General features: G+C 34.9%; 1 protein-coding gene and 1 non-coding gene across 2 annotated transcripts in view; one reads left to right on the top strand and one right to left on the bottom strand.

The window, feature by feature from the left end:
- Positions 1-6,567: 6,567 nt before the first annotated feature.
- LOC112471897 lies at positions 6,568-6,686 on the top strand. Its single transcript, XR_003043447.1, has one exon. It is a non-coding gene; the product is annotated as a 5S ribosomal RNA (ribosomal RNA).
- A 2,566-nt stretch (positions 6,687-9,252) lies between these two features.
- Positions 9,253-14,139, bottom strand: part of LOC102881749 (butyrophilin subfamily 1 member A1) — a 47,783-nt gene continuing 42,896 nt past the window's right edge. The window contains exons 9-11 of the mRNA XM_025040553.1: positions 12,167-12,214; positions 11,936-11,962; positions 9,253-9,782 (exon numbers count right to left, since the gene is read on the bottom strand). Of these exons, the coding sequence (XP_024896321.1) occupies positions 9,253-9,782; positions 11,936-11,962; positions 12,167-12,214 (605 nt within the window). The remainder of the gene's footprint in view (positions 9,783-11,935; positions 11,963-12,166; positions 12,215-14,139) is intronic.

Here is a 14,139-nt window from a genome sequence, read left to right as displayed (position 1 = left end):
AATGTACAGCTGAAACCTATATAATTGTATTAACCAATGTTACCCCAATAAACTTAATTAAAAAAATAAATAATATTATGAAAAAAAGATATATGAACCCCTATTTTCTCTGCAGCATTATTCATCCAAGCCAAGACATGGAAACAACCAAAGTGCCCTTCAATAGATGATTATATAAGGAAGATGTGGTACATATATTCAATGGACTATTACTCAGCAATAAGATAAGATGAAATACTGCCATTTGTGATAACATAGATGGATCTTGAGATTATCATGGTAAGTGAAATAAGTCAGACAATAGTTGAAAACCATATGATTTCACTCATATGTGGAATATAAAACTAAAGGGAACAAACAATCATAACAAACAAACAGAGACTCACGGACATGGGCAGTAGATTAGTGGTTACCAGAGGGAAGCGGGGAGAGAGGAGGTAGATAAGGGTAATGAGTGTCAAATATTTGATGACGGAAGGAATTCAAATTTGGGTGATGAACACACAATGCGGTATACATATGATACATTATTGAATTGTACACTTGAAACCTATTTGATTTTATTTACCAGTGTCACCCCAATAATTTTAATTAAAAAAAGAAATTTTGAACATACAGTTAAGAAAATTTGATTATGGAATTGGTTTTAGAAGATCTTAGGGAATTATTAACTGTTAGTATAACAAAGGTAGTATGGCTACATAGTAGGGTGTCCTTATTCTTAGGAGCTACTTAAATATTAAGGGGTAAAATATCAAGTTATGACAGCTGTCCATTACTCTGAAGTGGCTCAGCAAAATCTACAGATAGACAGACAGACATAAATAAATGGATGAAGCAAATACAGCAAAATATTACAACTGTAGGATCTAGGTATTGAGAATATGGGCATTTGTGTACTATCCTTCGACATATATGTATGTTGGAAAATAATAAAAAATTTTAAATAATCAATGAGACTGAGATTATCTTGGTTTGAATAAACAAATTATAAAAGATATTTTTGGTATGACTGGGGGAAATTTTAATAAGGATTTGATATTAAATGATATAGGATACAAATGTTTACTTAGGTGTCATATAATGGTACTATGGTTATGGAAGAAAATGTCATTTTCATAGAGATGCATACTTAACTATTTAGTATGTCATGATGGATGGCATCTGCAAAAATGGCAAAGTTAAGTACCTGCAACAGTTCATTCCTGAATTAAAAAGCAAAGAAAAAACTAGCAAAAATGTCAGAATAAACATTTTCAGAACTCTGGAACTTAACCAAAGGCTTACAACAATCTAAAACGCATTTATTTAAAAGAAAGAGCTATATCTTAGTAAGAGCAGTGAGCTTTGTGGAATTTTAACTTGCCTTAGACCCATCAAGATCTCCTCAGCCCATCAGTGGCCTTGAAAAATAATAGCCCACATTCCCAGTGATGTAGGGAACAGAATGGAGCTGGAGCCTAGTGCCACAAAGCTTCTCCCCACGGGGCATTTATCAAAAATATTTAAAGGCAAATGCTTAACGTCCCAGTTGCTTAAGGTGATGGATAACAGTTGTAGCAAATAACAGACTAACCAACCCAAAAGCTTAAAAGGAAAAGCTGAGGAATGAGCTATCCACCAGGGATTAGAAAAGCTCCCCATATTTATGGAAATCCAGAAGGCCATAAGCATGCATGGGGTCTATGTGCATGATCAGAAAAGACTTGAGAAAACCCTAAGCACTCACTTCTGGCTGACATTGAGGTTCTACAAAGCAGGAATTGAATCCTAAGGCAGAGTTGTAAAGTGCCTCCTTGAGTGTTGAAGGCATGTACCAACATGCACATAGAGCCCCTTGTCAAGCACTGAGAAATTTACTGGTTCCAGGCATTTAAGGAAATCTCTGTCCAATCATTAGCTGACCACTAAACTGAGTAGATACTTCAGTGTCCATGAATAAAAATAATACATATTTTAATGCCTTTTCTAAACTAATCATAAATAAAAAAATAACAGCCAAGTAGCAACAAAACCCTAGGGAATAGAGTGGGGAGTATCTGATTTCTAGAGCTGCCAAATTATTTAAAATGTTCACTTTTCAACAGAATACTGGAAGATATGCAAAGAAATAAGAAATTGTAGCCATACACAGGAAAAAAGTAACCAATAAACACTGTACCCGACTTTGCAAATAAAACTGGACATATTAGACAAGGACTTTATACCAGCTATCTCAAACATGTTTAAAGAGCTAAAGGAGACCATGTATAAAGACCTAAGCAATACGATGAACAATTATATGCCAACAAATTGGACAATCTAGAAGAAATAAATAAATTCCTAGAAACATACAATCTTATAAACAGAGTCAAGAAGAAACCAGAAACTCTGAAGCAACTGATGACTACTAATGAAATCTAATTGGTAATCAAAAAGCTCCCAACAAACAAAAATCCTGAACTGGACTTCACAGGTGAATTTTCCTAACCATTCAAAGAAGAATTAACATCTATTCTTCTAAAACTTATCAAAAAATTCAAGAGGAGGGAAGGCTCTCATGCTCATTTTATAAGGCCACCATCACCAATTCCAAAACGAGACAAAGACATTGCAAAAACAGAAAATTATAGGCTGTTATCCCTAATGGACATAAATGCAAAAATCTTCAACAAAGTATTAGCAAACCAAGTTTAGCGATATATTAAAAAAGACCATACACCATGATCAAGTTGGATTTACTCCTTGGATACAAGGTTGGACCAATATTCATAAATCAATTAATGTGATACACTAAATAAAAAATTGAAGGATAAAAATGAAATAATCATATCAATAGATGTATGAAAAGCATTTGACGAAACCAGCATACATTTATGATAAAAACTCTCAGCAACATGTGCACAGAGGGAAAATACCCGAACATAACAAAGGCCATATAAGACAAACACACAGCTAACTTCATACACAATGGGGAAAAGCTAAAAGCATTTTCTTTAAGGTCAGGAACAAGACAAAGATGTCCACTTTCACCATTTTAATAAAGATAGTATCAGAACTCCTAGCCACAGCAATCAGATGAGCAAGAGAAATAAAAGCCATCTAAATTGGAAAGGAAGATGTAAAACTGTCATTATTTGCAGATGATATGTAACTATATAAAGAGAGCTCTAAAGATTCCATCCCCCTAAATAAAAACTGTTAGAACTGATAAATCCAGTAAAGTAGCAGGATACAAAATTAATATTCAGAAATTGGTTGCAATTCTATACACCAATAATGAACTATCAGAAAAAGAAATTAAAATTATAAGTCACTGAAAAAAGAAACTGAAGAGGATACAAATAAATGGAAGCACATACAGTGCTCATGGATAGGAAGAATTAACATTGTTAAAATGTCCATACTATCCAACACAATCTACAGATTCAATTCAATCCCTATCAAAAAGCAATGGCATTTTTCAAAGAATGAAAACAAAAAATCCTAAAATTTATATAGAACCATAAAAGACCCCGACTAGCTACAGCAATCTTGAAAAAGAAGAATAAAGTTGGAAGTATCACACTACCTGATATCAAACTATACTACAAGGCTATAGTAATCAAAACAGCATGGTACTGGCATAAAAGCAGACACAAATATCAATGGAACAGAATAAAGAGCCCAGAAATAAGCACATGTCCATATGGTCATTTAACCTATGACGAAGGAGGCAAGAATATACAGTGGGGTAAAGACAGTCTCTTCAATAAATCACGTTTGGGAAAACTGGACAGATACATGCAAAAAAATGAAACTAGACCACCTTCTTACACCATATATAAGAAATTAACTCAAAATGGATTAAAGACAAATATAAAACCTGAAACCATAAAACTCTTAGAAGAAAACATATGCAGTAAACTCTTTCACACTGCTCTTAGTAATATTTTTTCTCATGTATCTCCTCAGGCAAGGGAAACAAAAGAAAAAAATAAACAAATGGGACTACATCAAACTAAAAAGTTTTTGCACAGCAAAAGAAACCATCAACAAAATGAAAAGATGACCTACTGAATGGAGAAGATATTTGCCAATGATACATCTGATTAGGGGTTAATATTCAAAACTTACAAAGAACTCATACAACTCAACGCCAAAAAAACAAACAATTCAATTAAAGAATGGGTAGAAGACCTGAATAGGCTTTTCTCTAAAGAGGATATATGAATGGCCAAGAGACATATGAAAAGATGTTCAAGGTCACTAATCATCAAAGAAATGGAAGCTAAAACCACAATGAGATATCACCGCACAGCTGTCAGAATGGCCATCATCAATAAATCAACAAACGACAGGTGTTGGAGAGGATGTAGAGAAAAGGGAACCCTCATGCACTCTTGGTAGGATTGCAAATTGGTGCACCCATTATGGAAATCTGTTTGAAATTTCCTCAAAAAATTTAAAGTAGAACTACCTTATGACCCAGCAATTTTTCTTCTGGGTATTTATTCGAAAAAAAACCCCCACAAAACTAATTAAAAAAGATATATGCACCCCTATGTTCACTGCTGAGCTATTTTCAATAGCCAAGATATGGAAGGAACCTAAGTGCCCATCAATAGACAAGTGGATAAAGAAGTGGTACACATATACAGTGGAATGTTACTCAGTCATAAAAATAATGAAATCTTATCATTTGCTACTACATGGATGGACATAGAGGGTATTGTACTAAGTGAAATAAGTCAGAGAAAGACAATTACCACATGACCTCACTTATATGCAGAATCTAAAGAACAAAATAAACAAAAATAGAAACAGATTCATAGATATGCAGAACAAACTGATAGTTTCTAGATGGGAATGGGGTTAGGTGAAAAAGGTGAAGAGATTAAGAAGTACAAATCAGTAGTTACAAAATAGCCAAGGAGATGTAAGGTACAGCATAGGGAATACAGTCAATAAAACTGTAAAACTACATATAATGCTAGGTGGTTACTAGACTACTCAGGGGGATCACTTCTTAAATTATATAAATGTCTAACCACTATGCTGTATACCTGAAAGTAACATAAATAACACTGAATGTCAATTATAATTGAAAAAATAATAAAATAAAATATGAGAATGATGTTTTACCAAATAGAGAATACCAATACAGAAATAAGAAGGATCCAAATAGATATGTTAAGAATTGAAAAGTAAAATAACTGAAATAAAAATTTCACTAGAGGGTTTCAACAGATTTGAGCAAAAAGAAGGAAGAATTAGTGACCTTAAAAGATAGGTTAATTAAGATTATACAGTCTGATGAACGAAAAGAAAAAAGAATGAGGAAAATGAGCAGAGACAAATGCACCTGTGGGATGCCATGAAATTTACCAACATATGCATATTGGATTTCTGAAAGGAGAAAGTGAAAGGGACAAACTATTTTAAGAAATAATTGCTAAATTTTTTCCAATTTGATGAAAAACATTAATTTATATATCCAAGAAGCTCAACAAACTCCAAGTTGGATAAACTCAGAGATGACACATAATAACCAAAACTACAAAGAGAGGATCTTGAAATCAGTAAGACAGGAGCGACTCATAATATACAAGGGATTGTCAATAAGATTTACAGCTTATTTATCATCAAAAACCAATGAGGATAAAAGGCAGTGGTATTACATATTCAAAGTGCTGGGAAAAAACCCACTGTCAACCAAGAATTCTAAAGCAAGCAAAATGAGTTTATTACTAACAGACCTGCCCTATAAGAAATGCTAAAAGGAGTTCTTCAAGCAAATCAAATCCATATGACTAATGAGCGCTAGTGTAAAGGTAACTAGTAAAGGTAATTACAAAAGAAAGTATAAACATTTTTTTGTTGTATCTAATTTTTTTCACTCCTAAATAAAAAGATAGCTGCATAAAGCAATAATTATAACTCTATGTTCATGGGTACATGGTGTATAAAGATGCAATTTATGACAGTAATAGCATATTGAAGAAAGGGAATGGAACTATATAGGAGCAAAGTTCTTATACACTATTGAAATTGTTGATATTAATCTGAATTAAAATGTTATAAATTAAGATATTAATGTTAATCTCTAGGACAATCACTAAGAAAATAACTCAAATATATATAGAAAAGAAAGGAATAGAACAAGACACTAGAAAATAACTAGACATTAGAAAATAAACACAAAAAAGGGCAGTAATGGAAGAATTGAGGAACAAAAAAGAAATAAGACAGAGAAAACAAACAGAAAAATGGACAATGTAAACCTTACTTTGTCAGTTATTACATTAAGTATAAATGGATTAAATTCTTCAATTTAACTGGCAGAATGGATAAAAATCTATAATCCTACTATATGCTGTTTACAAGACACACTTTGGATTCAAGACACAAATGCATTGAAAATAAAAGGATAGAAAAAGACATACCATGAAGACATTACCCAAATAAGAAACTGAATGGCTATACTAATCAGACAAAATAGATTTTAAGACAAAAGTTGTTACTAGAGATATAGAAGGGGCATTTTATGATAATAAAAGCATTAATCTGTCAAGAAGATATAACAGTTATAAAAATATATGCACCTCTGTCTATGGCTACGCCACCCTGAACAAGCCTGATCCCATCCGATCTCAGAAGCTAAGCAGGGTTGGGCCTGGTTAGTACTTGGATGGGAGACCACCTAGGAAGACCGGGTGCTATAGGCATAAAAAATAAAACATAAGGGATTGTAAATTGACAAGGTCCTTGCAATCTATGAGGTCGACTAAGGGTTGCCTCACCTACACACACACACACACACACACCCCTAACAGAGACCAAAAATACATGAAGGAAAAATTGACTGAACTAAAGGAAGAAACAAATTCAGTTCTCCACTTTCAATAACGGATAGGATAACAATAAGGAAATACAGATTCCATATTTCAAACTTCACTAAAAATGCCTTGAAAAAAAGTATGTGCATATATAGCAAAATGTTCATCATTAAATCTGGGTGATAAACATGGGTGTTAAGATACTAACTGCTCTAATTTTGTGTACATATGAAAATTTTCACAAAAAATTTTAACATAAAAAAGGAAAAATATTTACTATTTTTATTCTTGTAACCACATTAACTTGATTATTGTAGCACTGTAGTATACTTAAATATCTTAAAAGGCTAATTTCTTTTCATTTACTTTTTCTATTCTATGACTCTTTAAACTAATCATACCTGTTTACTCTTCTAAATTAATTTTAGAATGAGTTCCCTACAAAATTCTATTAGTATTTTTAACTGGGATAGTGTTAAACATATACATTTAATTAATGACCCTTTACAACACTCATTCTTTGTAACCAGGCACATGGTATACCTCTATGTATTCATGTCTTCTTTTATGTTCCTCAGCAAAGTTTTAAAGTTTTCTTCATGTAGGTTCCACACATAATCTTAAGATTATTCATGAGTATTTTATACAATTGTTATTATCAATAGAATTTTTTCCTCTGTGTATTATGGTTATTACCAATATATAACAATTCTTGATTTTTGGATATCTGGTTTATATTCAGTGATTACCCATTTTATTGAATTCTTACATGTTTTAAGAGTTTTTCAGTTGATTCTCTTACATTTTCTAATTGTAAGAGAATTCTAATTATGATTTTTTTAATCCTATCATTTCTTTCACTTGTCAAATACTTATTAAATATCTCACATGTGCCAGTCACTATGCAAGGTGCTACACATACAATGAAAGACATAAATAAAAGGATTCCCACCCGTAGGGAGCCTAATATGATAGTTTGTTCTCTTAATTTCTAATAGTTATAGTTTTTATTTCTGCTTCATTCCTAACTTTGCTGTCTGGAACTTCTAGAACAATGCTAAATAATAGCACTGATAATGAATATATTTGTCTTACTACTTATTTTAATAGGAATACCTTTCGTAGAATGTCTCTGTCTTTGTATGGGCAGTGAATACACAATGCGATATATGTATGACTTACTGTTAAACTGTACACTTGAAACTTATTAGATTTTGTTAATGTCACCATAATAAAAATAAAGAAATAATTAAATTGAACTACATCAATCTAAAAATTTTTGCACAACACAGGAAATGATCGACAAAACAGAAAGACAACCTACTAATTGGAAGAAGCTATTTATTAATGATAATCTGATAAGGGGTTAATATTCAAAACATATAAAGTACTCATACAGCTCAACACCAAAAAATCAAATAATCCAATTAAATAATGGGTAAAGACCTGAATACACCTTTCCTCATAGTTTTCTTTTCTTTGTTATCCAGGCTCATACTTTCTACACTTCACATATTCTGAATTGAATGCTCTCAGCTATACATGTAGTAAGTTACATCTTAAATGTATCTCTTTCTTAGTCAGAGTTTCCAGATGAACAGATTTAAAACAACCAACCATCATTCTATATCTGAATACGTTTCTCCTTTACTACCCAACATTTTGAAATTTGTGACTGTCATTTTTTACCAATTTATTGCCAGTGCTAGCTACATAGTTACTGTTATAGATAATCTACAATGTTATAGATATTGGATGTTTATAATACTATATATCTAATAAGTACTTTTTGAGTAGATGAATAAATGCCACTGTTATTTTAATTTGAAGATTACAATAATTTAAACTTCAAAACTGCATTGATGTGAAGAGATAAAGAAACGAGGAGCTGAAGTGGTATTCACTTGAAGTTTCTCTTTGAGGGGAGTGGCGATGAACAGTACATAGCCCTGGTTTAGAACTCTAAAATATGCTTCTCTGTGTTGAAACAAAATCAATAAGGTATGGGCTTAAGCTAATGTCCTCAGAATGAGGAGTGAAGCCCTTGCCCTCATCTGTCTCAATACACAAATGAAGAAAAAGTCATACTCATAAGTAATCAACTGAGGGGTAACTTTCTTTTATCACACAGGCAGATGCCTCCATTGGGAATTGTATTTATGTTCTGTGGCTCTGAAATGTCATCAAAATAAATTTTATAGCATAAAATTCAAATTAATAGGCATTTCTTGTTTATTAAGAAATAGGCGTATCGGTGACTAAAATGATAAAAATATATAATTTATGGCTCAAAATAATTTTTACATTTATTAGAAGGAAGAAGTTTAGAATTTTAAATGTTCTGAAACAAATATTGAATTTAGTATATATAAATCTCAAATATCAGCAGAGTCAAATGGGGAGAGTTTTTGTCAGTCACAGGATGCATCTTCTACTTGTGGCTTATCGATACAACCTAATTCTGGATGATCAGAGGGTGTCCATTTTGACCATTGTGGAGGGGGCCAGGATAGAAGTATGGCCTCAGAGCCTCTCTGAAGCACTCTCTGTAGGTGTAGATGTGGGTCAGGCTGGTCACATTATAAAAGGAGACCCTCCCAGCTTCATAGTCCAGGAATATTCCAACAATCTCAGGAGACTCTTCAAGATGGAGTGGCACCCGTGGATTTGCAAGGGCCTGGTAGTCATTTTTTTTATTTAAGCATAAGGTCCAGAACCCAACCTCTGGGGACAGCTGGATTTCCCCCTGTCTACAGACAGAATCCTTACAAATGCCTAAGGTCCATTTTATTTTCTCTTTCACACTCACTTCCCAGTAGTGTTTACCTTTGAAGAAAATCTGCTGACCCAATACACACACCAGGGTATCAAACCGCTGCCTGCACTTGGGCAGATCCTGGAAGACTTCCCCTCCTCTCACACTTTTGTTGTCCTTTGCAATCTGGAGATATGGGTGAGCTGTTTTTCGGTCCAGAGTAACGCCCTCTGTGGAAGCACATTTTGCCAGTTTGGGTCATGATTAACAACAAGCAACAGTAATTTGCAGAATACGCAGAGCCCTCCCAATCTCAGATCTTCCTCTAGCTTTCCTCAGGGAGAAGATGCTTCTGCACCTCAGGTCACCCTTCTCATACCACCTCTATTCACCAACTCAAGCACCTGAAACTTGATAAGGAGGATTTGTCCAGAAAGTAAAAAATGAATATCTGAACATACAGATTTGTTCTAGTTAAAATACTTTTCGAATATAGCTAATATTACTTTCAATACCTACTATGTGCCTGGTGATGTTTAAAGCACACTTATAAATATTTAATTTATAAGCAATGGAAAGGAGAATTATCTTATTTTGTAATTGAGACAACAGAAGTTTAGGGAAGCTTGTCCAATTGTAATTACTAACATCTATCAGTGTTTGGATTCACTCCCATATCTCTCTGATTCAATCTATGACTTAAGAATAAAAATCATTATATATTTTACATTGAATATCAGCATTTTATAAATTTAAAATCTGCCTTAAATCACTTGATGGAATTTAACCAAATTTACTGAATTATTTTTCCTAAAAATGCTTTCATATTATTCAAATTTATAGATACATTACTTCAAAAATTATTTTTAAAGTGTTAAAAGTATATAAACACATGAATCAGAGCTAAAAGTGATCTAGATATTTACCTAGTCACACAGGATTCTATTAATATAAGCTAAGGTATTTCTCCTGGGAGTAAGTTTTCATAGTAGTAAAAGTAAATTTTAGTTGTATTAATGTAAACACAAACTAAAAAATCCATTACTATTAAAGTAAAGTGAAAATAAATAAAGACTGTTATATGTTAGCACTGTAAATACAGAAATATGTGCCTCGAAGCCATTGCATTTCGCTGGCTCATGGGCATTTTCTCAAAGCAGAGCATGGCATATACACTGTACTCGATTCAACTGGAAACTATGCTTATCAGGTTGTCTAATGAAGGTAGATTTTATGCCAATTAGTTATATGACCTGGGAGAAGCCTCTTAAGGATACTTATCCTATATTTGTTTATAAAACAGTATATTAATACCTGGGCTTTTTTCCTCAGTGTATTTGTGGGAATCAAATAAAGATACTATATTTAAAATAATTAATGCAAAGCTGAAAAAATGTAACACAAACTTTTTATTTCTACTGTCAAACAGAGGCCAAAAATTTGACAATTTTTTAGAAGTCAAAGCTAACCTAAAGGAAAAAATAGCTTCAATTTGACAAGTCAAATGAGGAACACCTGATTGTGACTCATATACAATTTTTTGTCATTGTATCACTGGCCTAACATGCATGAGTGTCAACTGCCTTTATTTCACTTTCTCTCAGCTAGAAGGCCTGGGGTCAACCCTGGGCAACCCTGACTCTAATACATGTCAGCTATGTGACATATCAGGTAAGTCATGGTCTCACAGAACCATTGCTTTTTTTCATTTGATAAAAGAAAGGGGAAAGGTTATGGGACAAACACATGACATCTTAGCTAAGGAAGCCCCATCAGGCAAATTCACCTGGACCTACTACAAATGCTGGTCTTTTCTCTTTTCTGCTTGCTTTCTCATTCCATTCTAGTTAGGCGTCAGATCTGTCTGCTGAATCTGTAGTCTTTCTCTGCAGGCACACTCAAGGGCTGCACTTAGGACCTAAATCCCTGGCTGACTCTGAATTTCTTCCACATTATCTGAGCTATTCCCAGGATCTGGCCTCGGGCTGACCTCTGTTTCTAATTTGACTCTACAGTCTCAATGCCAACATACAAAAATAATCTTATCCTGAAATCTCAGAATTCTTGGACTTGATGTTAGAGATAATAATACCACTTCATTTTTTTTTATCAAGATTATTTTAATATACTTGAAACCATAGATGAAAAGACTTTGAAAGATATTAAGAATATGCAAATTAGCAATTAAATTAGTTAAAATTTTAGTTATAAACTACTCAATAAAGAGCATAATAAAATCGGAGGTTTGGAAAGAAAAAAGGGATGTGTGTGTGTGTGTGTATGTGTGTGTGTGTGCGTGTGTGTTGCAGGTGCCCTGCTCTAGTGTTCCATTGTGCGAGTTAAAACTAAGAATCAATATCCAAATACTCTTGTCTTTAGTTACCTGCATAACACCGAGCAAGTTTCAATCCTAAAAAAAAAAGTTATAGATATTACACCTTCAAACCAAGATTTAGCAATGAATAAAACAGGAAATAGGTGAGGGGTCAAAAGGCCACCAAGTGGAGACACCTGAGGTGGCCATTTTCATCACTTACCTTCTTCTCCCAGGAGCTTTCTTTTTTCTGAAAGAACGAGATGCAGTGAGAGTTTGCTGTGAAACACACTTACCTACCTATGCTCACATAAAACCACCATTTACCAAGTTCTTCATGAAGCTTTCCTGAAATACAAAGCAGAGACAAATCCTTGTGAGTTGTTTAGAGTTGCTAACTAGGCTCGCTTCCTGATGTTGTCACATGTAATTAATTGGAGCAAAAAAATCCCCCAAAACAAACAAACAAAAAACAATGGGTGACATCAGAAACATGGCAGAGAGAGATGTCTCCAGATCTTTCCCCTTGAAACAACAAGCTGAATATCTAAAACTTAACAAAAAACACCCAAACTGCACACCAGTACGTCTGAGTGTGGGATCTGCGCATAAAAACTACCACAGGACATAACCCCAGGTGTTGGGTGGTGGACTGGGAGAAACAAAGAAACTGCCTTTTATAGCTGGAGCTCCCTGCAGGAGGAGGGAGAGGGGAAAAGGTATGGCAAATTCCCTGAATAGTCCTGCCTGGGAGAGCTGTGAGCTCCACGTGGCAGGTGGCAGTGCCCAGACATCAGGACAAAAAGCAGAGAAGTGGGACAGCAGAGAAACAACAGTTGATTATTACCAGCCACAGTTGCAAAACTGAGCTGAGCCACAGCCCCCACTCCCACCCCAGAAAGTTCCACCTCTCCACCCTCCCACATATCCTCAGAGACTGAAAACCACGGAGCCCCAGGGGAATCAGAGTAAAAGCTACCGAAATTGTTGCTAACACTGACAGGAAATGAAAGCGAGGGTAGTGAGCATTGTTAAACATCTATAAGGGGAGATAAAGACATTATTAAGGCTTTATGTAAAACAGGGATCCAAGAGGCATAGAACCACCTACTGTAAACCAAAAGAAAAACGCCTTCTTTGCAACAGCTAGAGAGACTCTTATATAATAAACCTTTCTGGAAGAAAAGCAGAATACACTTCCATTGAATGCCCAGGAAGAGAAATAGTCCATTAAACACCATGAACAACTAAGGTGACAAGGCAGTGCAAAAAGGAAGAGAAAAATCTCCAGAAAATAAGCTTACAGACATAGAAATATGTGACTTAAATGACAGAGAATTCAGGATGGTATTTCTTAAAAAACTTAATGAGATCCAAAACGAATCATTACAACAATTTCAGGAACTGAAAAAAACAACTAGATGAGCAGAATGAGTTCTTAGCAAGGAGATTGAAACCTTCAAAAAACCGAATAGAAACACACATACAAGAAGAAAAAAAATGACATAGATGACAGAGGTTCTGTTCATCAATCTGGTGACCAAAGCAAAGTTGTGACAGAAATAAGGAACAGCAGAAAGAAAAAATCACTTGAGATCTAAAGGAACAAGCCATACAACTAGGCAGAAATCCAAGAAAGCACCCTGCAACAGCAGAAGGTAGGATGGGGTGAGGACACGAGGCTGCCTGGTCTCGAGCAGCTGTGTGAGATAGAGGCTGTGGCAATGGCAGTGGCAGAAGACTCTTAAAGGAGCTGCATCATGGGTGGATTTTCTCGGTGATGGACTTGTTCACTCCGAGCACCAGTGCTGATTCGGCTGCACACAGAGGACACCAGAGACTTATAGGAGACATTATTGGAGTGAGGGCCCAGGTGAGACTCACCCTGTACAGAAGTGCTGGAAGTATCCATTGTTCCTTGTTGAGCTCTCCCCTCTCCCAGTGAGGGGACACAGCACCACCATAGCCATGAAGTCATCAAATTGGATAACAGAGGTCACTCCAACCAGAGGATTCCCTAAAACATTGCCTCCCCCAACTTACGGCCTCACTGAAGCCACATCCAGGTATAGCCTCAGCAGGTCAGGTGCTCCTTGCTGAGCAGCACCTAGACTCACACTGGAAGCAGCTGGCATCAGTTTCTGGTATGGCCTTTTGAGGCAACTACAAGCACAGCATCTGTGGGTTGCTTGTTGAATCTTAACAGGTGGTCCAGGACAGATAGAGGCTTGGGCTAAATTTGGCCTGCAGCTGAACCCCTCTCAGGACTGTGC

Source organism: Pteropus alecto, unplaced genomic scaffold, assembly GCF_000325575.1.
Source record: "Pteropus alecto unplaced genomic scaffold, ASM32557v1 scaffold159, whole genome shotgun sequence".
Taxonomy (NCBI): Eukaryota; Metazoa; Chordata; class Mammalia; order Chiroptera; family Pteropodidae; genus Pteropus; species Pteropus alecto.
The sequence above is the reverse complement of the archived record's forward strand: the minus strand, read 5'-3'. Positions and strand labels throughout refer to the sequence as shown.